The sequence below is a fragment of the Epinephelus fuscoguttatus genome, linkage group LG10 (genome assembly GCF_011397635.1).
Source record: "Epinephelus fuscoguttatus linkage group LG10, E.fuscoguttatus.final_Chr_v1".
NCBI classification, from domain to species: domain Eukaryota; kingdom Metazoa; phylum Chordata; class Actinopteri; order Perciformes; family Serranidae; genus Epinephelus; species Epinephelus fuscoguttatus.
Window position 1 is genome coordinate 20,900,439 of NC_064761.1, and position 24,977 is coordinate 20,925,415.

The 24,977-nt window shown below is 43.1% G+C and overlaps 1 protein-coding gene across 9 annotated transcripts in view; it reads left to right on the forward strand.

The window, feature by feature from the left end:
* ptprsa (protein tyrosine phosphatase receptor type Sa) overlaps positions 1-24,977 on the forward strand; it is a 260,026-nt gene that overhangs the window by 124,468 nt on the left and 110,581 nt on the right. For all 9 annotated transcript variants that reach the window (XM_049588106.1, XM_049588108.1, XM_049588107.1 and 6 more), the window contains 2 exons: positions 10,918-11,063; positions 14,546-14,687. In XM_049588106.1, coding sequence (XP_049444063.1) covers positions 10,918-11,063; positions 14,546-14,687 — 288 coding nt within the window. The remainder of the gene's footprint in view (positions 1-10,917; positions 11,064-14,545; positions 14,688-24,977) is intronic.

Below are 24,977 nucleotides of genomic sequence, written 5' to 3' on the forward strand. Positions count from 1 at the left end.
CGTCTTAAAAGATGTCATAATGTTTTTAACTTGAGCCTTGTATCAAGAAAATATTCTCTTAAAAAAAGTTTAACTACATTTAAACAGGCAAAATAATCCTGCCTCTTGATTAAATTATTAAAAGGAAAACATAATTTTAAGACACTATTTCAGGTTACAAGATGGACAATTTTCTACTGTGGGAACTGGCTGTACAGTCCACACGGCACAAACTCACTTTGTGAATCATTATGTCCACAACTGCTTGGCACCCCAGCTGCCCCAAGAGCAAATCCCAATTAGCCTTCCTTCCTTATATTTTAATTGGAAAAGCAACTGTTTCATTAACCCTTAAGCTTGCACACCCAAGGTAAGGGTTACATAGGAATGGAGCCTGACCCAAACATGCCCTGTGGAATATGGTTACAGCTGGGATTAGTCTAGACTGTAATTCTTTTTCATCCTGACTGGCAGAACATGTGTGCTTTTTTTCAGCTGTTTCAGAAATTTGTACGTCACCAATACAATCACAGCATTACATGTGTGTCCCTGCAGTATCAACACTGAGTTAAGTGTGCTGTTACTTGTTTTTGTTTAGCTGCTGTTATTTCATTGAAATGTACAGCGTCAGTTACAAATTGAGTTAGATATGGTAGATGATGTCACTTGTTGACTGAATGACTGTAGAATTGTTAAGGCCTGTTGTTGAAGATAAAGATCCGTTTCTTCATGTTCATTTTCTGAGTTGGAATATGTTGATGTCGATGCCACCAAATTGTCCAAATTCACTCCCATCAGAAGTTGGCGACAGCCTGACCAAGTTTTTTTCTCTCTCCTTTCTATCATTCTCGCCTGGTTCAAGTTTTTTTGCAGCAGTCTGCTGGTCTTTGTTGGCAGTGATTGCGTGTGAAAACCCCCAGACAAGACAAAGCAAGACGGCTTTAGAGTAAAGGCTTGGTTTCCATAGCGATGGCGCTTGCCCAGGCAGCCTGTGAGAATTGGTCCTGATTGATGGGGCTTGGTTGTTTAGGCCTGGAGGGTGTGTGGTGTGTGTGATTGTGAGAGGGAGAGTGTGTGTTTGTATATTTGTTTGTGTGTGTGTGTGCGCTGTTCAATGCATCCACGTGAATGCAAATTTGGCTGTGTTAATCAATCAGCCTCTATCTATCCGTTGTCCGTCCATCCCTCCCTAAGTCTACGTGCGATTGTGTGTGTGTGTGTGTGTGTGTTCGTGCACGCTGATAAAGGCTGTTAGGGTTTTAAGTCAGCTCCAGGACTGACGGACAGGCAGCTCCAGCAGCTTGGCGGCCTGCTGAGTCTTTTGGATAGCTGTTAGGCGGATACTGCAAGCTGGTAAATCTCTACACCTCAGAGGTGCACATGGCTGTAGTTCAACGTCAGCAACATCACTCTGCACCGCTAGTCCATTTGACCTGGTCTATTACTGCTGAACATAGTTTAGAATTTCTCAGAGTAAATCATATTTTAACAGTAAGGGCTCTACTTTCGCAGACCGGGCGCGGCGGAGGCGCAGCGCACCTGTGCTTCGCCAACTGGGTGTGGCCAGGCGGATTTTGTAAGTTTGGCACACCGTGCGCCCTGGCGCAGCTCCTCCTCTATCCCACCTCCGTCCCTCCTACCAGCACAAGTCGGAAAGAGGGAGGAGAGAAGGCGTGGAGTGGGTTTTACACAGTCCACTCACATCACACCAATCAAATGAGCCCCTCTCCTCGCCCTTAAATGTGCCACGCGAAGGTGTAATGAGAGTTTACTCAATTTTCCATGGCAGAAGTGAGCAGCAGCGTCAGACGGCCAAACTTCTCCCAGGAGGAAACTGATGTTTTGGTCCGGGAGGTCCAAGCTCGCAATATCCGAATATACGGAACTGCGAGCAGACCTCCACGGGCTGATGATGCTAAGGTAGCCTGGGAGGAGGTCACCACAATTGTAAATCAATGTTGCGTTTCTCTAGTGCGCGCGCGTGGTCTCTCTTTCTCTCTCACAGTCTCACTCTGTTTCTTTTCTTTTGACTTTTCTAAGATGACAGATGCTGAATATATACTCCCTATCTGATGCTGTGGCTGTTTGTGGTTGGCAGAGAGGGATGTAAACTCATTAGTTTGCAGCTGTGTTAATCAGATCAGGTTGGGTTTCCATTACGCATGCCAAACGGTGCCAATCCCCTTTGATCTGACATCAGATGTGACGGGACAGTCGATATAGAGATACATTTATGTGCTGATTGCAGATAGTTGCATTGAATAGTGGTTTTTTGGCTACCTATTACATCGTTAATGTGTCTAATATTCTGGAAACCTGCCTGTGAGGTTTTGGTGATGTGTGCGCACTGTCCGCCGGTCAGCCAAACTTCAGCTTACATCGGCTGCGCTCCCCCTGCGCTGACAGTAGACCTGATTTCAGCTGGCGAGCTTTTAGCGCACCTTCGGCGAAGCCTTTTGGCACAAAACTGTCACTGCGCCAAGCTGGATCTGTCGACACCTCCCCCTGCTGCGCCGCCACACCCATCTCAGCGCACCTCGGTCTGCCAAACTACCAAACTGAGCGCGCCTCGGGTTGCGCTGCTCAAAACTAGCTCTGCGCGGGGTTCGCCACCCTGCGCCACCTGCGCTGCGCCGGGAAACTAGAGCCCTAAATGTTCAAAGTTATGTTCAAGTAGACTTCGTGCAACATGAAAAACAAAGTTTTGAATATTTCAGGACGCCAGGTTTCTCCACTCACTAGTTATCAGTTGTTAAGTGCCTCAAGCAGTCAGTCTTGACAGTGCCCATGCCCATGTGCGTGTCATGTGTCTGCTGTTTGGCTAATACGAAAATTAAGTTTAATCTCAGTCAGGATTAAGTAGTAAATTAACTTTAAATCAGTAGCACACAGTCATTCATGTTGCTGTCATGTACTTTGTAAACACACCAAATAAGACAGAGGATTATATCTGTTAGCACATGTAGACAGGAGACTGTGTGTTGAGATAAAGTGGCATTGGGTGGGATGGAAAAATGAGGAGAAGGTTTTGTGCTTTTAACGTGTTGCTCATATCCAAAGCAACTATTAGGATAACAATAAAAAAAACAAAGGAAATTGATGTCATACTTATCTGCATCCTCACCCATACCACACCTTTTACCCTGCCTGCCATGACTGACAGGAGAAAGTAGAGTTAGTTTGCTTGTAGTAGCACTACTAATAGTACCAAATGTTCTTTTCAGACATGGCTGGAAAAAGGTCTCTGTGTGCTGTGAGAGATACCTATTTGTAGCAAGAGGGATAGTGCCCTTTACCCAATTCTCTGCCTTTCTCTGCAAATCACTGAATGGCCATGCGTCATTTTGTCTCCCACTTTGCTAATTCAGCGGATAATGGCTCCTATTTATGACCCAAGAAGCTTTTCTCCATCAATTACTGTATTAGTCATAAAGCCAGTCCCCTCCCTCCTCTTACACCCCCTCTAGCAAACGACAACAGAACAGAAGTGTAAATGGAGCTGTCTCATATTCACATGCCCACCTCCCACTCTCCAGCACTTTATAATCACAGCACTAGTGTATTCTGTCTTATCAGGTCCAACAGAGGTAGCGGCCAGTAGCAGGTGGTAGCTGTATTAGCTAAACAAGCGTCTGTGTGCACAGTGTGAGTCTTTTTTTTTCCCCTGTCCCGCTCGCCAGTTGTGTTTGCGTGGATCTGTTCTATTCTCAGGGCCTTGTGAAGAAAGCCGGGCCCCCATTGCTGGTTATTTTAGTTCAGGCCATGTCCCCCTGCCAGGCAGATAAAGACGGGTCTTGTGTGCTTATCTAGGCAATGCCGTACCTCAGTCTGTCTGGGGGGAAGCTTGGGGAATAGAGAGAGACTTTGGTGGAAGGGACAAATGGCCACTGCGGGTGCAATGTCCTTGCAATGTCATCTCTGGTAACATAATGCACACCGTTTGGTGGAGACTTTTATACAAGGTACCTTACAGCAAAAGAAGTGTGGACATTTTTAGAATAGGGCACCGGTGGGAATCAAACCTCAAAAGCTATGTACTCTGGGTAACACTCTTATGTCCGCGCAGAAAGCAGAGGGCATTCTAAAGCATATTTTATAGTCACGGAAAATGGAACCTATTTAATGGCATTTAAATTGTACATCTTTGACTTTCAAGAAAAAGTTTTCTAACTTACTTTAACACAGTAGACCTATATGCCTGATTAAACATGCTGAATGTAGCATTTCATTGTAATGCCATGAAAGCATTATTACAAAAAGACTGTGGTAACAATACACTTATTTGAACATTTTATTTTATAATTATAACACATTTCAGCTATACTGCTGTATGTCACAAAGTTGCTTCACCACAACAAATACAACGCCCTCAAATACGAAGCAACAGGTTTCATGGGGAACATAACTTACTTTTCCACAGTGAAGCTGTTTTTAAGTGATGCTAAAATGGACTGAAATAAACTGTGATATAAATATAATCTTTAAAGATGCTTCAAATTAAGAGGATAAAGTCCATAAAGCCATACAGTTAATTCCCCACAGCAGCCAGTTTCTGTCAACTTCTATCCACGATGCCGACACTGATCTCACGCAATGCATGAAACATTATGAATAAGCCTATCTCTTGATAATATAGTGTGATCTATGCCATCGCTCATTATTGGGAATTTTTTTTAAGCAATTTAATCCCGACACCACTCAACCTTTTTTCACCCTGCAATTACTGGCTACGTTCCAAGGTTCAAATTCTGAAAAAAAGGAAGGCTCAAAGTCAATGGTAACTGGCAGCAGAAGCCCAGAGGCACATAGCCGCGGAAAATTGAAAAAAAAGGTTAATTACACTCATCTGAGTTCACACAATCACACACTGCATACCTGTAATTGCACTATAGCAGACATTCATGGGCCCTCAGCCACAGTGTCTACCCTTTACCCAACCGGCGTTGATTGGAAGTTAAATAATGCTGATAGCGTTCAAACAATATTAAACTCACTTACTGAATAGTCCAAAAAAAGAGCAAAAATAGATATAGCACATACGTGGGCAAGTGTGAGAGAGGGAGACAGCAGAGCTAAAACCGAAACCTGTCTAAACTTGGGGCTTATGTAATGTGTCGTCCGTGTGAAAAGTGACAGCAGATTAACCTATGATAACAGCCTCATGTGAGACAGAGCACCTCCTCTGTTTCGACTGTAGCATTGCCTCTGCTTTTGTCCAGCTGAAACTGCTGCCCCATAGCTCTGCTGGTAGCCGTGTGTGACGTTCTCAACTGTATTTTACTCAACCATCTGAAAATTTATAGAGACCTGCTTACTTTTTCTCTCATGGTTATGAAATGTTGTTTTAGATAAGAGTGTCAGCCATGGGTTATCTCTGGGTCTGAGAAGTAAAGTGAGTGCGGAAGTGCCTTACGCCTGCATTCTATTTAAAGGCCACTAGGGGGTAACACTGGCTTTTAAAAGAAGTTTGATTGTATTTAAGTCTATTACAAAATTATCCTAAATCTCTTTATTTATTACCCCAGGAAACATGGTCCTAGTGAGATTATGGCCTCAATCGGTCTCGTTTTGCAAATTATGGTCCCATTTATAGAGATAATAGATGACAAAGCAGGGTATGCTGTAGGGCGTGGCTGACTTATGATTGACAAGTCACTACCACAGTGCTTTCCTCAGGTTCTCAGTCACATCCACCCCCTGCTCCTCCACAGCTCCACCCTCTCATCCAAATATGGTCATATCTGCCTCCAAACAATCAAGATGGCAACTGCAAAAAGGCCAAATTCAAGGCATTGTAAGGGTAGTCCACAAACCAGTAGGTGACATTATGGTGGCCATGTCCATTTCTTTTATGCAGTCAAGATGTCAGTGTGAGTCTAGAAATCAGGCTTGTTTTGCTCACAGTGTCTCTGATCAGTGTGGACAGAATACAGTGTCAAAAATGTCTGCTGAATAGGATGTCAGATAGAACGCATGAGTTCATAGTCATGATTTTTAATGCGATCAGGCAGAATGAATGAAGTTGGTTGGCCGGTACAGGTGAAATTTCTCCAGAGAGATGTTAGCATTGTCCAACTTGATGCTGAAGAAGGGAGAAAAGTTGTTAAAGTTTCTTTTTTGATGATATATTCAGGACTTTCTGTCCTGCCCTCCCTCTTCACATCATCTCCTCTAGTCCTTGGACCTCCTCTCACCTCCTCTCCTCTCCTCTTCCAGCTCTCTCTTTACCACTGACCTCTCCAGTACCACCTCCTCCTGCACTCGTCTTCCTGTCAACCCCTACTGTGTCATTCTTTTTCATTTCAACCATTTTTTTCCCCTCCTAGCCTCCCCAGCTTTCTTTAAACCTTCCTGAGGTAATGTTGAAAAGTATATTCAGAGCATTATGAGCAAAAATCCTGAATCTGTCAGGAGTTAAATTCAGACTGACGTGTGGGCTGGTGCATTTATTGTATATCTCTCCCTCATCCTATGAAGTGGGAGAGAGAAGGAGAGGGATAAGGCGACTGGGTGGAAATGTCGAATGGTCCAGGGGAAAACTAATCAAAGAGCGCTGGCCTTCAGCAGAACCACTGCCACAGGCCTGCTCTGTGTAAATCCCTCTTCTGTCTCGACAGAGGGCACATTGTAAGGGGAGGTCAAATGCAGAGGAGCTGTGTTCTGTAAAGCTGTGTTGTGTAGTTTCAGAATGGAAATTGAGATTGTAAAATGCCAAAAGGGATCAGTGTATGCACTAGACAAATAAAGTAGGCCTACTCCTTGAAGCTAGAGAAAAGCTGCAGTGCTCGAAACAGCCCATAACCTTCATATTAGAGATTCCCGTGGACCATATAGTTAATGGTGATTTGTTTAAGGCTTTTATCTTTGATTTTATGGCTAATCTTTTACATGCATAATCTTATTAGAAAGTCAAGATTTGTTAATCATTCATGTCCCAATGATGCATTTGAAAAAACGGGAACAAGTGGAGAACACCTCTTCAGCTACTTCAGGTTTGGACTTGTTTTGAAGATCAAAATGTCTGGTGTTCAAATTTTAAAAGCTACAACTGTTTACAAAGCAGCATTTGAGCTTTGTGCTAAAAAGGAATTGCCCACAGTGTAAATGCAACACATGTGGATGCAGGATAAACAGAGGCTTGAGCATTATCAAGGTATTACTGTTTATCAGGGTACTATGATTTTCAGTATCGTCAAAAATGCAGATGCTCCTTTTTCATACTGATACGTAGATGCTGAAGTGATGTAGTGCAAAGCTCACACCACCAGAGGTCAGTCTGAGCTGGAAAAGATGGCGACTGCGAGTGGTGACCATGACGTTACAGGACTAGCAAAAAGCCTCCAACGACAGAGAGAGACAAAAACAGCAGTAGAGGAAGCGTAATTTGGTACCATGCCATTGTTCTGACAGCTCATCACATCAAAACTAAACGGCCATTGCTCCAAAGGTCCATTGTTCGGAAAATACAGTATCCCTGTAGTCAGAAAGATTCGTGACCTTTAATCAGTCTACCCTGCTGCGAGATTATCTTTCCTCCTATGGCGAAGGCATGACCCACCTTACTCTGCCTTTGATTGGCTTATCCTGACATTCTTACTTCAACCCTAACCAATCTAACCTAGCCAACCCAACCATTGAAGGCAACAAGTTCTAGACAAGTTCTGCCAGAGAGGCAGGATAGAGCAGGTCATGCCATCACCATGGTAGGAAAAAAAATTTGGCACCCGGGAAGATCCAGTGATCTGTTTGGGAGAGTGTGTGTTTTCGGGGCAGTGGGTCTTCAGAGTACTGGGTGTTTGTTTATGAGATAACAGGCTGTTGGACAAATAGAGTTTCCGTCCAATGGGACATTTTTCGGGCTGTTAATGTTTTGGAACAATGAGTTGTTGGAGCAAGGGGCAGTCCTTGTTTTTTCACATCCAACTTGGTGAAATAAGGGTTTATTTTGAAGATAAATGAATTGAATTTGAATGATGTGTGTGTTGTGATGAGTTGAGAGGGCAGTTAAGGTAGTCTTAGTTCCATGAACGAGAGAATCTTAAAATCAGAAGGTGTACAGTTGTGTTTTGCTGTTGAATAAGTGAAAAGGTATAAGAATGTTCCCTTTTTTGGCATTTGTGCTTGTGGGATGTAGCAAACTTGCCAACACATCTCTAGCTGAAACTACAGGGCGAGTTGAGACTTCTTTCACCAGCGGCTCTGCTTTTTGTCTTTTTTTTATTTTATTTTTTTTTTACAGGAATACTGTCATATACCCTATACCTCAGTGACATGTCAGGAAGGTATGGAGGTACACTGCCCAAGCCAATGTAAACATACAAAGAGGAGACTCTTACTGCCACTGCATATCATTTTCAAAACTGGGCTTTCTTGAATAGTTGCCTCCAGTGTAATTAGTCTTCTGTGATTTTAAAATATTAACAGAGTGTACAAATTATTCCTCATCAAGTAATGTCACTAAATCATGGGTGATTTTTTTTAACAGATGCAGAGCAAGATTCAAAGAGGGCTAAGAAATGTTTTGAGGGATGTAACAATCAATACACGCTCATTTAACCATCAGGAGGGGCCAGGAATCAATATTTCCAACATTAAATGATTGCCAGCAACACAGCCCTTTAATATTTCTTATAAAAGTTGAAGAGGTTTATCCTTGCCCTTTGGCTAATTTATTTAGCGTACCATGTTGTCCGTCAGTGTTGAGAATGTTTTTATTATTATTGTTTTTATCATAGATGACAGTTTAATTCACATATGCCATAAAGTTATCACTTTAATTCCAAATTCTTGCAATGCTGCGCACAGTGGGAATTACACCTTTAATCCTGGCAGTGCAGTTAGTGTCACGCTCTACCCCTAGAGCTGCATATGCCCTAAATTACCCAAGAAAAAAAGGGCAAGAAAGGAGACAGAAATCAAAGCCAGATAAGAGTAGCTCTGCTCGTCTGCAGGTGAGCAACTCTGACTGCTGACTGTAGTCTGAAATAAAAGTACTCATAATAGTTTTTAGTTGAAAGCATTTTTTTTTATCTTCATTTGACCATGGACAGCGTAATGAGCACATATTATTGCTTTCAGCGATAATCTCGCATCCACAGACATCTAAGCTTGTAAAATCAAGGTTAAATGTGTCTCACACTGGCGCATACTCGTAAGCAGGGCAGGAACACATTTTGATATTTGTTATGATGTGAATAACCACTCATTCTCATTTAGAGAGCCTCTTCTAGTTGAAAAATTCCAGCTGGTTGAGGAAATTGTGAAAACTGCTTTTGAGATTAACTACCCACCGACCATTAGTTAAACCAGTTTGTGTATCTTGGTGTAATATTTGCGTCAGAAGCATTCGGGTGGTTAGTTGGGGGCGGTGAATTGAACTCTGCATGTGGTGCCTCTGCTTTCCTGAAGCAGTACACTCACCCTTCTTCTCTTCCTTTCCCTTGTCCTACACTATTTCTCTTTGCCTCGTTCTCTCTTAAATATCCGCTCTCTATCTCTCCTTAGCTGATAATGAATGCAGGAACTCTCCTTCATATGTGTTTAGCAATGCCTGGAGACTGGTGTCGGCCCATGGTCCCTTAATTATTAATTTGACGTTATGCGCTGGCCGTTTGATCATCCCCACATATCTGTATGATTCAGATTTAACGAGTTCCCCAGGAGAATCTGTTTTCTCTCTCTGTCTCTCTCTTGCTCTCTCTCTACCAAGCTTGTTGTCTTGAACCTACTGCAACCAAGGCACGGGCAACAAACTGAAGCACCAAAAGCACCGAAATTACCGCCTTTTGATGAGAAGAATTTAACCAAAGAGTCTCAGATGTATGAGAGAATACATTTTAAGGGTGCTTTCACACCTGCCCTGTTTGGTTCGGTTCAATTGAACTCAAGTTTGTCTGCCCCATAAGTGCGGTTCATTTGGGCAGGTGTGACCACAGCAATCACACTCGGGTGCATACCAAAACAACTGGACTGAGACCTTCTTGAAGAGGTGGTCTCAGTCCAGTTACAAATGAACTCTAGGTCTGAAAGCAGCCTTAGTTAGTTTGTGTGGTCCAAGTGAGAACTGAACCACCGATTGTGGCTTTATCCACGCTATCCTCTATCAAACAGGAAAAGCACTTATATACGATATCAGATTAAAACCAAAAACCCACTTTTACTGCCTCATCTTCTTACTACCCTTCTCTGAGGGTTTGCTACTGTACTTGTAATATCCAGACTCCATGTTCCCTATGGAGAGATCTTTGAGCTACTGATCATCAGCACCTTGGCACATCATCAACATATAAATTCACAGCGCCATGATTTACATGCAAAACTACACAGCGCTGAAATTAGGATACTAGATGAGGCACAGTCCTGTAATTCAACCCAAGTGTGTACTGCAGGTGGAGATTTAGGATAATGACATAGCCCAGTGGTTAAAGAGGCTGCCCTGTCGCAAAAAAGCAACAGGTTCATTGACCAAATCCCAAGTGTCCCACAGTTAAGACACTTGACTTGATATAGATAGACCACTATTGATACATGGTGAGCTATCTGTCTGCTTGTCCGTCTGCCTAACCTGTCTATCCGTGTAGCTATTCATCTTGTGTCTCAAAAACTCAAACTGACTGCCTCCCTTATCCAAGACTTTGCTCTGCTGCAGAACAGTGTGTGTGGGTGTGTGGCACAGAGTGAGAATAAGATACAGAAGGGGTTGCAAGAGGAGGAAGTGTGGGCTTGCGTGACATTATAGAGTCCTGCGTGTGTGTGTGTCTTGTGTGTGGGAATAGGAATTTGGTAGTCTGTCCTTTCGGAAATGTAATCACGCTTATTTAACGCTGCCTTGAAAGGAACTGGGTTAGCTTCAGTGGCTCAACATTTGTCTTACGGCTTGTGCTAACGTCTCTCTTTCTCCTTCTCTCTCTCTCTGTCTGTGTCACCCTTACTTCCCAGCTGCACCACGGTTCACTAAAGTTCCCGTCGACCAGATTGGTGTCTCAGGGGGTGTGGTTTCCTTTGTGTGCCAGGCGACGGGCGACCCCAAGCCAAGGGTTAGCTGGAACAAGAAAGGCAAGAAGGTCAACTCCCAGCGTATTGAGGTGAGTCAGTGAGCACTGCTGCACTGTGAGGAGTGTAACTTTATTTTTACTGTCCTGTACCACATCACTGAAATGCAAGCGGCAACCTTTGGGGCTAAAAAATGAAGTCGAAAAACTGCAGTTCCTCAAATGACCACTTGAGGCTCCAAAACAGAGTCCCCATAGACACCCAAGAATGCCCAACTGTATGGGGGGGATTTTTTATATTACTCACCCATTTAAGTTTTATTAAGTCTTAGATTTATTCATAATTAAGGGCATTTCTGCTTTGAGTGGCAGGCTGTCTGTGAGGCATCACCACAGTCTATGAGTAACTTCCACTCCTCGCTCATTCTGGCTCCAAACATCCAAGATAGCAACAACCAAAATGCAAAACTTGAGCCGTCAAAACAGGAGGCCACAAATCAATGGGTGATGTCACAGTGCCTACATCCATTATTATTATTATACAGTCTATGCAGAAATGGCATGCAACACTGGACTGAAGTAAGACGAAAAACTGTGTCACTCATTTTAACCTTTATTTGCCCACACATGCTCTTTCACAATGCTGACCTGCACCACACAGTCTCCTGTTGCAGTTGGGTTCCCACACAGTCTTAGAAAAGACAGAAAAGGGTGTCTTCGTTTGCTTTCTTCACCCACAGTTTTCACAAATAGTTCTGGACAGCAACTACCAGTCTTTTCATGGACTGGCCTCTTTAACCTCTGAGCAATGTGCTGGGGCACCATTGGCTACAGTCACCCAGTAACGCAATTCAGAGCCCTCCCAGTCCTCCCTCTCTGTCCTCTATGCACTTGACTGGCTCTGTCTCCATTGTCACATTCTTGTTTCCAGTGCGGGTTTCTTTTTCTGCATACCGCCCTGTCTGTGTGAATGCGTCTGTCTGTGCGTTATTCATGATGTTTGTTGTTCAGTTCTCGGCAGGCGTCCCAGATGGCATCTCTAAAAGTCTTGATTGATGCTCAGTGTCTCTTAATTAAAAAGTTGCTTTCGTTAACGACAGCAGTGCACAGAGATAGACATGCACACGCTGCAGCATGAAGACAACCACAGGGGAGGGGGCTAAAAAGCAAAAAATGACAACAACATCAACAGGGGGAGAAGCAGCATCTCAACGGAGGACAAAATAAAAAGACAAGTTGTGTTTGTACGTTCTCTTCTTCTGCATGCTAAGTGGGAAACAAAGCCAAGGGCGTGAAGGAGCCCGCCAGAACGGACGCTTCTCTTCCTCCGTTTAGCATGAAATAAAAAAATTGTAAAGGGGTTTTGAAGTAGTTCTGATTTTTTTCTCTCCCTGTTCTACCCTCTAGACAGCTGCTTTGATATCGATCATGATGCCATGTTCTGCAGTGTTTTTTAGCCTAATTAGCGGCTCAGCCCTGAGATGTGCAGCAGTGGAGCAGCAGGGCTGCTGAAGACTTGTACTTATATCTCAAAGTCATGCTTTGCTCCGAGATCCCAGCAGTGAACCCTTCGTCGAGATGTTGTAAGCTCCTCTGAGGAACGATAGATGTTAGAAGAGTAGGTGTCCTGTGAGACTGGCAGATGTGCTGACCATCCTCTCTAACTCTTCATCCATCCGGAAATTAGAGCAAAAGAGATTAGCTTGGGAAATGACTAGCTATATTAAAAAGAAGGTGTATTTGTTTCAGAAATGTCATCATTTAGAGTCATGTCATTTACCCAATTTTGAGATTCTGCCTCTTAGAGCAGTATACATGGCTGTTAATGTGATTTTCAGGGAGATCAAAACTGTGGCTCTCTAGACGTTGGCCAGTTGCCAGTTTCTGTAACTTCTCGGGCCAAACTGCCCGACTGTCACCCACTGGCATCAAGTTTTAGAAATGAAGACACATTCAAAAGGTTGCTATTAAAGTAGCTCTACAAAAATGGATTTGATTGAGTGGTTGAATTAAACATAAAAACTTAAGTTATTAGCAAGTCCAAACTATTTTAGATCACTGTATTGTTCTTAAAGGGATACCTTGCCAATTTTCAACCAGCTTTGTATCACAACAGCGTGGGTAGTATGTGTAAATAAATGGTGGTAAACCCTCCATTTTACCAGTCCCCATCTCTCAGCTTAAATATGCTAGATAGCCAACTTTTGCTGATTTTAGGATTGCTGCTCACACTGCAGGCTGACCTCTGCATTTCTGTATGCCTGCCATCACAGACACAAAGAGTATAGAAGTGGATTGAGAGTCACACCCGCCCCTTTCTGTTTCTCTCTCAAAATCAGACCAAACTCCTATCGAACTGTACACCTCAGCAGTGTTGTTCGTATTTAAACCAAGGTTACGTTACAGTATTGCCTCTTTCTTCCCTAAAATGTTTTCAGAAACGTATTTTAGTGCACTGTTTGGCTGTAATATGAGGATCTGTGAACGGGAAGTGGGCGTCATACTGGTTCCTGTATTGTCAAAAGTGAGGCTGGACAAAACGAGATCAACCAGTAACAGTAAACAGTGTTAATCAAATATGAACAAAGATTTTATTACTGTGTTGCCTATTTCTTGCCTCATGTTTTCAGAAACATCACCAATTTCAAAGGTATTTGTGTCTTTCTACGACACGGACAGCCCAGTGTATCAAAGAAATCCTTCCAGCATTGAGATACTTCTTTAAAATTTAAAAAATCAGGATGCTGACATCCAGTTAGGTAAGCCAATTGATATAATTAGTCTAAATCCTATGGAGATAGATGTTTCCTTAGACATACTAATACTGTCCTTCATCATGTTCTTGTTATACTTGAATGAGACACACATTAAAAAAACCCTGTGTGAACACAAACAGCTTTGCCTAAAAGAGCACTTTGTGCTTCACTTAAGAATTAAGAGAAAATGTCTAATGTTGTTACTGAGCAGTCTCATCATTTCTGATTTGACACATCAAGAGTATCTTGATAATTCAAAGATAAAAGGCGTTAATGTTTATATAGCTCTTCCCTAAATGTAATCGTTTTTGAAAGTGAGTCTTTTTATAAATACAGCTTCCTTCCACTCAGTATTCTCGGCACATGTTGCGTTCCGAGTGTAGTCTGATTTTGTTTTTAAGAAGCACTTTCAACAAGGTTCAAAACAACGGGCTTTACAGAGAACAAAGGGCATAATTACAGATAAAAACAAGAGATGAAAACACAAAGAGGCGAGCACATCACACGCAAAGATATGGGGCTGGGATTGCGTATGAAAGTGTGTATGTGAGTGTGTGTGTGTGGAGAGAGACTGTTTCCTTATAGTTCTGTATTTATGAGAACGGAAGGATATAAAAGAATAGACACCACACCTTTCCTACCAAGAAAATTTGTAACTCTCTCATATGTCTTTAGTTTGGATCCAGTTTACAATCAGTTTTGAGAAACTTACTTCTAAGTTAGCATAGTTACATGAGAGCATTGACACCAAACTCATCCTCCCAAGAAACTGTTTGCTTTGGAGCCTAATCCAACCTCACTATTTACTCTACCCTACAGACCATTGAGTTTGATGAGGGTGCCGGCGCCGTACTCAGAATCCAGCCTCTCCGAGCGCCACGTGACGAGAACATCTACGAATGCGTTGCTGAGAACAGCGAGGCCGAGATTACCGTCAATGCCAAGCTGTCCATCATCCGAGGTGAGTCCTGCATTATGAAACAGTGTGCAGAGGGGTAACTACAAAAATAAATCATTTAAGTGGATGTCCGTGAGCTCCTCAGGTTTTTTTATGATGACATCTTGCCTTGGAATTTTTGTACTGCACTTGCCAGTGAGTTAGTGAGGGCTGTACTTTTCTCAGTATATCTGTAGGTAGTGCTCCGGTAGACCATTTTGGCTTTTGCTGTAAAAGCTGTTTAGACGGGTCATAAGTTTCACACAAGGTTTTTCTTTATAGCATATGTGGATTTTATAAGATTTTGACATATTAGAAACATAGAAAGATTGTCTTCCTGTGTGCTGTGAGTTTTATTGATGAAGACCTACCTGACATCTATAAAAGCTTTTATTTATTGAGTGCTACTATATGAGCTAAATCAGTTACACGAATCATCACTAAAGAAGCCATGAAAATGTTTAGGATTATCTTTTAAAGCTCTTGTGCAGGCGCATGTCACAGTCTAAAATAGACACGTATTCGCTTACAGCAGATGGACAGCGTGACACCTATTTATCAAGGATCCATCAGTTTGATGAGACTAATCAGCTGTCCATTCATGGAAGAGCTAAACCTCTATTTGCCCGTGATGAAAACCCATAGGATCCCTGAATGAAAAAGATTGATTGGTCACCCCACCACACACAGTCAGGGCACAGTGGCGGACAGACGTGTCTGGAGACGCATCCAGACACACTCACACATAAACAGGTGTAAAATAACAACACAGCTGATCTTTGTGGACCTCATATTGATTTGTCCCTATAGGTGCTATTTTAGATTCAGAAAAGATAATACACCTTCTTTTTTTTTAGCTTTAGCTTAGAGGTCACAGAGGACGGTATCATAGGCAAGCGAGCATGTGGTCACACACTCCCGCTTTCTTCTCTCTCCTTCTACCTGTCTCTGTCTGCCTCAGATACATAGACACACACACACACATTGTCTTCTCTTCTGTTCTCTCCTGCCGCCATCTGCCATGTTTCCAGGGCTGGATGAAGCTGAGCTATTGCTGGCTGGCTGGCAGCACACGAGCTAGGCCTTCCTGGCTGACAAATCCACAGGCAGTGCGGTGGGGTGGGGTGTTGGACAAGGGACTGGAAGCCTGGCCCAGTATCCTGGGTTAGTTATTGTTAGCAACAAACCCCCCCACCCTGGAAGCATGCTGTTGGGTGCTAGGGGGTTGCGATTGCCTCAGGTGCCCTTCAAAACTTGATATGAAATGTGGTACTTAGACTCTGAAATTACATCTCTGTTCACATTTGTGACAATTCATGCCAGTGCCTAGAGTGATGTACACTGAGTAAGTAGGTACCAGTGCTCCTGATGGACGTGTGGTTGCTGCCCAGCTCAGATGCTGCATTTATAGAATAGTGTCTGCCATTTACTGGACACTTGATTACAAAACACTGTGTAGGATCCTGTGTGTAGCATTTATATAGCATTACAAGACTAAAAAGCAATCACGCTTCCAGCCTGCATCAGTAGTTTCATCCTCGTCCTCAGACCACATGTTATTCATAGTCAGAACTCAATTTATCTGCTAAAATCAAGTCCTGAAAGTCCTTTACAAAGAAACAGCAGACACGCACACAGACAGATTGAAAACAAGAAATTGAAAATGAGAAACAAGCACACCAAATTTTAAACTACAAGCGCAGGCATGTGCACGCCAGTGTGTGCAATTGTGTGTGAGAGAGCAGGGCAAACCCAGGGCGGTCCACAGGAGCAGAAGGAAAATGAAAAGTTATTGGAATCAGCTCGACAAGGTTTCCTCTAGAGCCCCAGAGAAAGGCAGCGGCGCTCCTGCCCAGGCAAGACCCCGGCACTGAAGGAGGGATGAGAGTGTGATGATGGGGAGGGTGAGGGTGCAGGATGTGCGGCAGAGGAGGAGAGCAGTACGTTCTCTCTGTTTTCCATCTTTAATGAGGTCGGGTCCCCGTGCATTAACCCATTAGGAAGGAGACAGCAAAGATATAGAGAGAAAAGTGGGAGATATGAGAGGAGAGCGACATAATTTGATTCACAGAAAGGGCAGACGTGAGGCGGGAGAAAGGTGTTAAGGGCGAAGTGAAAATGGATATAAAATGAGGGTGAATGTGGGGAGAGAATACACATAGATGGAAGTGGAGCAAACCAGTGGAACAAACAGGGGGAAAAAAAGTCAAAAGTTGGCCAAAGATGAAGGGAGACAACAGGGGGTGTTGCGGACTATTGGCAGTGTAGAACAGGTGAGGAGGACAATAGCCCAACATGGGTTCTTGGAACAGGGGCAAAGGATTATGGGATATGGGACAAGGCACAAGGGACACATCCCCAGTAAACAGAGGGGTTGTGGTGTGGGATCAGGAGAGGCAGAAAATGGGTCGCCACAATGGGTGACTGGGCCAGAAAGCCATGGCACACATTTGGGAGAAAATACAGCTGCATGCACACACACTTAATGGAATAACATGCAAACATGCAAGGCTTACACATCAATATAATGCCTGCATGGGTTCACACTTGCTAACAAAGGGTTAGGAAACTCCCTGAACACATAAATCATTATGAGAAATTTAAGCCTAATTAAGAGCAGGAATCATTTTTACTCAAAATAGCAGCAGTCCTCAAAGACAGGCATACCCAAGTGAATATATGCACAGTCACTGTTAAGCACACATATACACAGAGGCACGGTATTTTCTGTCGTAGTGCAAACTCATCTGCCATGACAGCATGTGGGCTCTGCTTGGAGTTTAAAAGGAAATTAACAATAGCACAGTGCTCACTGCACACACACCTCAATGCCTGTCTGCACCGAAAAGCTATCCATACACACCGGCAATGTGCATGCGTGTAACCACTCCCAACACGTGCTGTATGTACACTACCTTAGATCTACGAAAACGTGTACACATAGCAGGATATAGACATTCTGCAAATACTTAAAACATCCACATACATTTATTCATACAAAAGATAATACAGACAGGCAAAACCTAAACCCTGTTTCCAATGACACAACGCCATCCTCTCTTCTGTCGTCTCCGTGTTTGTGTGTACTTGGTGTGTTGGTGGCAATGGCAGGGTGCGTTTAGCATCGACTGTGACACCTCCTTGGCTGTTGCTCCACTGCCTCAGCTGAATACCTAAGATGGGGGCCATCTGGCTCCACTAAGACTTGCATACAGTCCTCTGGGAGTCCTTGGAGAGGGACTGACAAGCGTATGAAGCACACTCTTGAGATCTGACTCAACTTGCAGCTTGCTCTGGTTTTTTTTTTTGTCATGGGAACATTCTTTTTTCTGTTTTAAGGATTTGACTGTTTTCTGAGTGTCAAAAAAAGAAGGCAAAGTTGCCACTGGGATACTGTCAGCTCACGCTGTTGTGGGGAGATCATGGGGTGTTATCTCGCTTTGTGTGCTTGTATTTTAGACTGCTACTGTCTTTAGCCCTGTGATTACTGTTGCAAATAGATTCTCCCCTGCGGCATCCCAATGAGCAAAAACGGTGATGGATGAGATTTGGGCTGATATTCAGGCTTTTTTTTATATTGAACAAGTTGTAAATATGATGTGTCTCTTGGTGTGTTTGGAAAACACACTGTTTAGATCACAGTGAGGCAGAAATAACCACGTTGGTTGAGTTGTACCTCAGTGGTGAAGCCATGGAACTGCAGTTTCTCTCACGAAGTGTGCTCTGGGCTGTTTGAACCAGCAGGCACCAGAGACTCACCTCTGATGCACACATACACACATGCACACACAGAGTCTTGTACTCTGGTTTGGCTCTATATAGTGCTAGATACCAGACCTAGCCATGACCTTCATTTGCAGCCATACACCTGTGTGCACCCACCCACACAGTCACGCTCACATCCTGCTTGTTTTCCTTTCGCCACTCCCAACCAGGTGGAACCAATCAAACGTACCCTTCTCTGTGTCTCATCACTCTTCTTACTCTCAAACCTTTCCAATCATCATTCGTTCTCTCTGTGAATGCCAAGTTGCAAGTCTGGTTTTCATCCACGGCACTGATTTAGTTCATAAACTGTATTTTTAGGGGTTTTTTTCTCTGTAGTTTTGCCTCCAACCTACCCTGACCGCACCCCTCCTCCTCGTCTTGTTTTACATATGCATGTAAATCCAGTGTATGTCATGGTAAATAAATGTCACTCGTGCCAAACTTTGATCACAGTTCTCAGTTTACATTTGTTGGCAAAGAGAATACGATACCATTTCCATTGGATTTAGCCATGTCAAACCACATTAACAGCAAATATTTACCAGTTTTCAGTGCTTATTATGTCATGTGTACAAGTGGCGTTTTGTTTTCTTGCCGCACATAGATTCAGATCAACACAAGCTGCATGTGCCGTTTCATTTGCTGGTTTTAAATTGACTGGAAACTCCACCCATCTGCCACAGAGCAACGCTGTGCCGGTCAGGTTCAAGAACGCACCCACTATTACCCAGAGGGGAGTTGGGGCGTAGCGTGCCTACTGTTTGATCAGGCTGTCTGCTAATTGGCTGCTCTCTTGTGAAGGAGCAGGTAATGGTGAATTTTAATGGGCTTCTGGATCTTGGTACACGTACAGTCTGTGCAGAGATCAAGACCAGTGAATTCAAGGTACCTTTTTATAGGAGACGTGTTGAAAAAGAAGGGTGAAACAGAGGTGGGAGGCAGACAGAGGTGCAATGATGAGATGGGGGAGAAAAAAGTGAGCGGCAGCAAGAGGGAAGGCGAACTGGAGTGAAAGTTAAAGGGATGGAGACCAATCAACCTTTCAACCAGGAGTGGCTCCAGGCCAAGCCTTAAGACATTCTATTTCCTGTCTTCACCTCTTCTTTCAGTTCTCCATCTACCTTTTTCTGTCTCTCTCACACAGTATCCCCACCATTATGTTCAAAGCCCTCTCCTCTCTATCTGTCTGATGCACAGTTGTTCTCTCTTTTATGTCTCTACCAATCTTCTTTCTTTGTATTTGAATGGGTTGTGTGTGTGAGAGAGAAATTGCAGCCTGTCAGAGTGGACAGCACTGTGTATGTGTTTGTAATGCAGCCATTTATCAGGTATATTTTAAACAAACTGCAGTAAAATAAAATACAAATCCAGATCCATTCACAGTATGTCACAGACCTGCGGGGTATCCTCCATAATAGACAGATGAATTTTAGTCCCTCATTTCTTTCAAGTCCTTTGATAGACAAAAATGTTTTTACCTTAGAATTAAAATGCCTTTGCTGTACTGAGAAAAAAATGTGCTTTGAAATACTTGGATGCAACCTCAAGTATAATGAGCCATACTCAGGCGAAGTTTGAGGGAGGAGGAGGGGAAGAAAGGGGGAGACGAAGGTTGAAGAAGGTTAGCCTCACATTACGTTAGGTTATGTTGTGAACTGTTCTGATCTTCGCAGCTTTAAGTGTGCGCATGTTTGCAATATGAGTTAAGAAAACAGTGAGATTTCTCCGCATGCGTGTGATGCAATCCGATTTCAAATTTTAAAAAGTCTGAGCCCAAGCTAAGACAGAGAGGAAGAGACAGTTTGAGAAAAGAGAGATGATGAGAAGAGGGAGAAAAAATAGAGAAAATTTCTCCTCCTTGCTTTTCATTTCATCAGTATTCCTTGTACATATCTAACAAGCACCAGCACAAATACACATTTACGTTGGTGGAATATTCCCCTTGAGTCCATTCAAGACCCCTTGGGTTTTTGTAACCTCTTAAAACTACACTTTTACATTTTCTCACAAATATATGGCTGTTAAAGAGAAAAGTCTTCTCTCCCGAAACTTACTTTTTGCAGATGTAAGTTTTTCTGTTTTTCCATTTACATTTTCTGTTGCATTGATTTGTCCGTGGTCAGTTCTTCTTCTCCTTTCTCTTTGTAGTGCTAATGCCGTGCTGTTTGGGTGTTCAAGGGTTGAATGCTTTTTTTGTGTGCGTGTGTTTTATTTCAGAGAAAGAGGTGAGTCCAGGGCATCAGACAGGCTGGATGAAAAATTAATAAGACACATAGTGAAACATGAACAGGTGTGTGTGTGTGTGTGTGTGTGTGTGTGTATGAGAGACAGAGTTAGTTTCATGATGTGTGTGCAAGTGCGCACGGTTGACAGCCGGTGTGTGACAGAGTGTGTTGAAGTGTTTGTTTGTGTGTGTGTGTGTGTGTGTGTGTGTGTGTGTGTGTGTGTGTGTTGGAGATTGGGGGAGGGGGGTACAGAGGAAGAGGGAGAGAGCCAGCAGGCAGGTAGTGGCTGCTCTGTAATGAGACAGTCAAGAATAAGCTTGGCAGTATCAGCAACAGATCTCGCTGTTCTTCCTCTTCCTGTCCGCCTGCCTCTGAGGTGACCTTTGCCCTCTTCCACTGGTCTCATACACCTATAGTGAAAGTGAGAAAGATAGGAGGGGGAAAATGCAGAAAAAAAGTGGCAGTAAGGTGAGTAGAAAAGCCAAAAGGTAGAAAGAAGAAAACACCATAAATACTGAAATAGAGGAATAGGTTAAAAAAAATTGTATAATTTTTGTATCTTATTGGACTTGTGTTGTACTTGTGGGTCCAAGACAATAAGCTCAGTGTTACGAGACTAGGACAAAATGGAGACAAGCCTCAGACGATACGAAAAACACTCTTAAGTCTAAGGAGATTTTGGTGAAATAATTTCCACATCAGAGTGTTAATGCTGCATCTTGACTGCATGTGTTCTGTTGGGATACCTTCCAACGTTTCATATTTGTCTTCTGGCTACATCAGCCTTGTTAAAATGTATACTTATACGCCAATTGAATGAAATTGTCCACAGCATAATATGAATATAAATGCCTTAATAAAAGACAGAAAAGAAAAAAAGCATTCCTCCTTTAAGAGAGCCTAAGACCCTGACATACCTCATGAGTCCACACTGAGCTCATGCTATGTACTCTTTCAGTTGTTTTTGCCAGCTGCTTATCTCCAGCTTGTCCCTGACAAACAAGTCAATTCTCATTCCCGAGCAGCACTCACCTTCTCCACCAGTAAATAATACATTTGTTTAGTGCTGTTAAGATCTGCACCCATCGGTGCAGGTTACCTGCTCGCAGTGAACCCATTCTTGCATGAGACACCTATTGTCAGCTAGTCAGTGCAAGCAGTTTATTTTTCATTTGCAGATATTAACAGAATGCTTTCTCTTTGTGCATGATCATCGTAACTAACATTCTCTTTTTTGTGGTTGTTACTTGACTCTTAAATTTGAGGAGGATTACGTGTGCAGCAAATTTCCTGTTCTGTTCAGTAATGGTGCTTATAAGGTGCTACTCCATGCTGTGTTGGGATTGTCTAGCTGTTATTGGTGTTATTGGTGTATAGTAGAGGGCAGGCTCGGCACAAACAACAAATCAATAGGCGGATGTTGACCACATGGATGGCCCTCATGCCCCTGATCTCTCATTGAAGGCTTAAGAAGTTTTGTGTTTTTTGCTCAGAAGTATTCCTCCAACACTTCCTTTCCACTCTTGGAGGATACCTCTCTGCCCACCTTTCACCTTTCCCTCCCCTTGCCCCACTTCATACCTTCAAATTGGCATTTGTATGCCTGCCAGACTTTTGCCAGCCTTCTATCTCCCTCATTCCGTCTTTCTATCTTGTAGAAAAAGTTCCCTCAAGAGGAAATTCACTCAGATGAGAGTTTATGGCCTCTGAATCCTTTGATCCTCGGAACCTGTAATGCAGCTGCAGCATCACTGTGGTAACGCGGCAGCAATCCCGTCAAATGAATCGAGTGACATCTGTAATCACGTGTGATTGAAGGATGAAGAAGGGGGACACAAGCTGAATGCTAGCAAGAAAGACAAAAGGTGAAAGAGGGAGAGAGAAAAGAGGTGGTGCTGATGGAGCAGGATAAGTGGAAGGAGCTTGCCTCTAGCCAGGGTTGGCTGGTTTCCGAACCTTGGCCATCAATTTCATATAATTCTTGCTCAAGTGCAGCGACCCTGGCCACCCTAGACATCTGGCCACAGCCAATATAAGATGGGGGTAGAGTAAAAATACGGGGAAAAAGAAAAAGTGAAGACACAAGGAGATGGAGAGAGAGGGGAAAGCAGAAGGGGTGCTAGGGTCTGGCTGATTGGTTTACTTCTGGCTAGAAAGTTTAGATAAATGGATCCTTTGTCACAGCAACGAGTTGGCCAGAGTACTAAATTGAAAGATCAGTGTCTTCGAGACACTTTTACAACGATAAGCACTCGCTGTGCTGATTGTCCTGGTGATTCAACCTGTGGCGGTAGATACCCTTATGTTTCCTCCCATATCAGGTAATTTCCATAATCTGTTTCATAATGAGAAACTGATAGTGGAAAAGCAACATTTTCTTCTTCATTTTATTCTATTAAACAGCCACAGCCACCCTCTGTGTGTGGAGCCCCAAAAATGACACTAATAATCACTAATACGTATTTGATGGCTAGAATAGAAACTTAATTCATGAATTTAATTTAATGAAATCACAATTTGTTTCATTTATTTCCTTAAAGCTATATGTAATTCAACTTTGATTGAAATTAGCAGTTAGATTTCCTGCATCTGGTTCCTATTTCCCTTCACGTTTCTCATTATGTTTCATTAAATTTGTGCCAGTATTTTGATCCCATATGATTTTGTTGGATGACTGAGAAAATGTAAATCAGTTCGCTGCCATTCTGCAATTACTGCTGTTCTGAGTATGTGTATACGCACATATATTCATATTAATGTGCAACTGAGCGACCAGTGCAGCTGGACATATGATTAACTTACCCGCAAAAGTTTTAATTTTGAAGACAATAAAACAAAAAATGCAAAAACAAAAATATTAATGCTATATTAATGTGCAGGAAACAAATCAACAATCCAGACTAGGATAGTGTAGGTGCTCCACACCTAAGCAGGGGATAAGACATGGGAGAAAGAGGTGCTTCCTGTGGAGACGGTGTGAGTGACGACCTTTGGAGTGGCCCAACTCATGCATAAAGAAGAGCAAGGGGATATGGCCTGGACCACCAGCTTCATGCATATACATGAGACACCAGCCCAGGTGACTGAAGTCGTACAATGCGGAGGTCATGCCGTGGGCCCTGCAGGATTGGCAGAGTTGATAAGACTTAAAGTCCTGCGTGCTTCACAAGTGCCGTGCCTATGCTTCCTGTGGTGGAACGTAGATGGGAGGCTTAACAGCATGATTATTAGTTTTTCCTCTGTGATGAAATAAGTGTAGTGTGTAATAAGTGTTAAACTAGGTATCCAACACAATATATAATCAATAAAAATCTTCTAGAACCCATGACTGAATTATATAAATATTGCTTGCATTGCATGCGGTTCTTAGTGACATGTGAGGTGTACTTATCAGAGGAACAAATAGAGAACAGGAGTGTGAAGGAAATAGCAGTCAGAGAGAAGCCTGTTGGAAGATGCTATCCAGGACTTCTTCATGATTACAAAGCTTGTGTTCTGGAGTGCAGCCCAGATCCTACTGGATTCAACAGCAGCTGCTCATATTTAAAGAACATTGTGCTCCTTGGCCCTTAAAGGGCAACACTACTTCCAACATGTGTTGCTCTAGCCTCTGTCTTTCCCTTCAGCCCACAAACCCATACACCCACATTCTCTGTCCCATCCTTCTATTGAAACACATGGAGTTCAGCCGAAGCATCGCATCTCTGTGTGAATGGGGGCATCATTGGGTTGTTACAGCTGAAAGGGAAATTGTTTTTTTGCACAGTGTACTGCATGTGTTTTCCTTTTCTTTCTGCAGGTTCCTTCTATTTACAGAGTAGAAAGTTTGACCAGTCACCAATTTCTCTGTCAAATGCTGCTCTACAGCAGGAAATGATGGTGAAATTGCAGCTGAGGTCTTCTGTTGTCAACTTTTTCTTATAACGGCCCTGCTTGTTACCCAGCTTATCAGCATTAGAAGCACAACCTCCAGGTGTTGCCATCTTTTTAAGTGACTTATTTATCCAATACTCCAACTGTTCTCTCCCTGGTGAAGTCCCACATCCTTTGTGACCCTTACTACTATGTCTGCTTGTCATCTCCAAGTGACATTAAACAATTACCAGGCAGTCTTCGGACTGGCCTTCATTTTTCCAGCCACCACATATTCATAATTGTTGCTCTGTTCACCAAAGGTGCCTCCGAACGTGTCATTAGCAGCTTAGTGCACTAAGCTAATGGCCCACCAAGACAATGACCTCACGCCCCAGCCCCACACATCCACCTCCCTCTAAATCCTTTTTGCAATTACTGCCAGTCTTTGTTTTCAGGTTTTAGTATT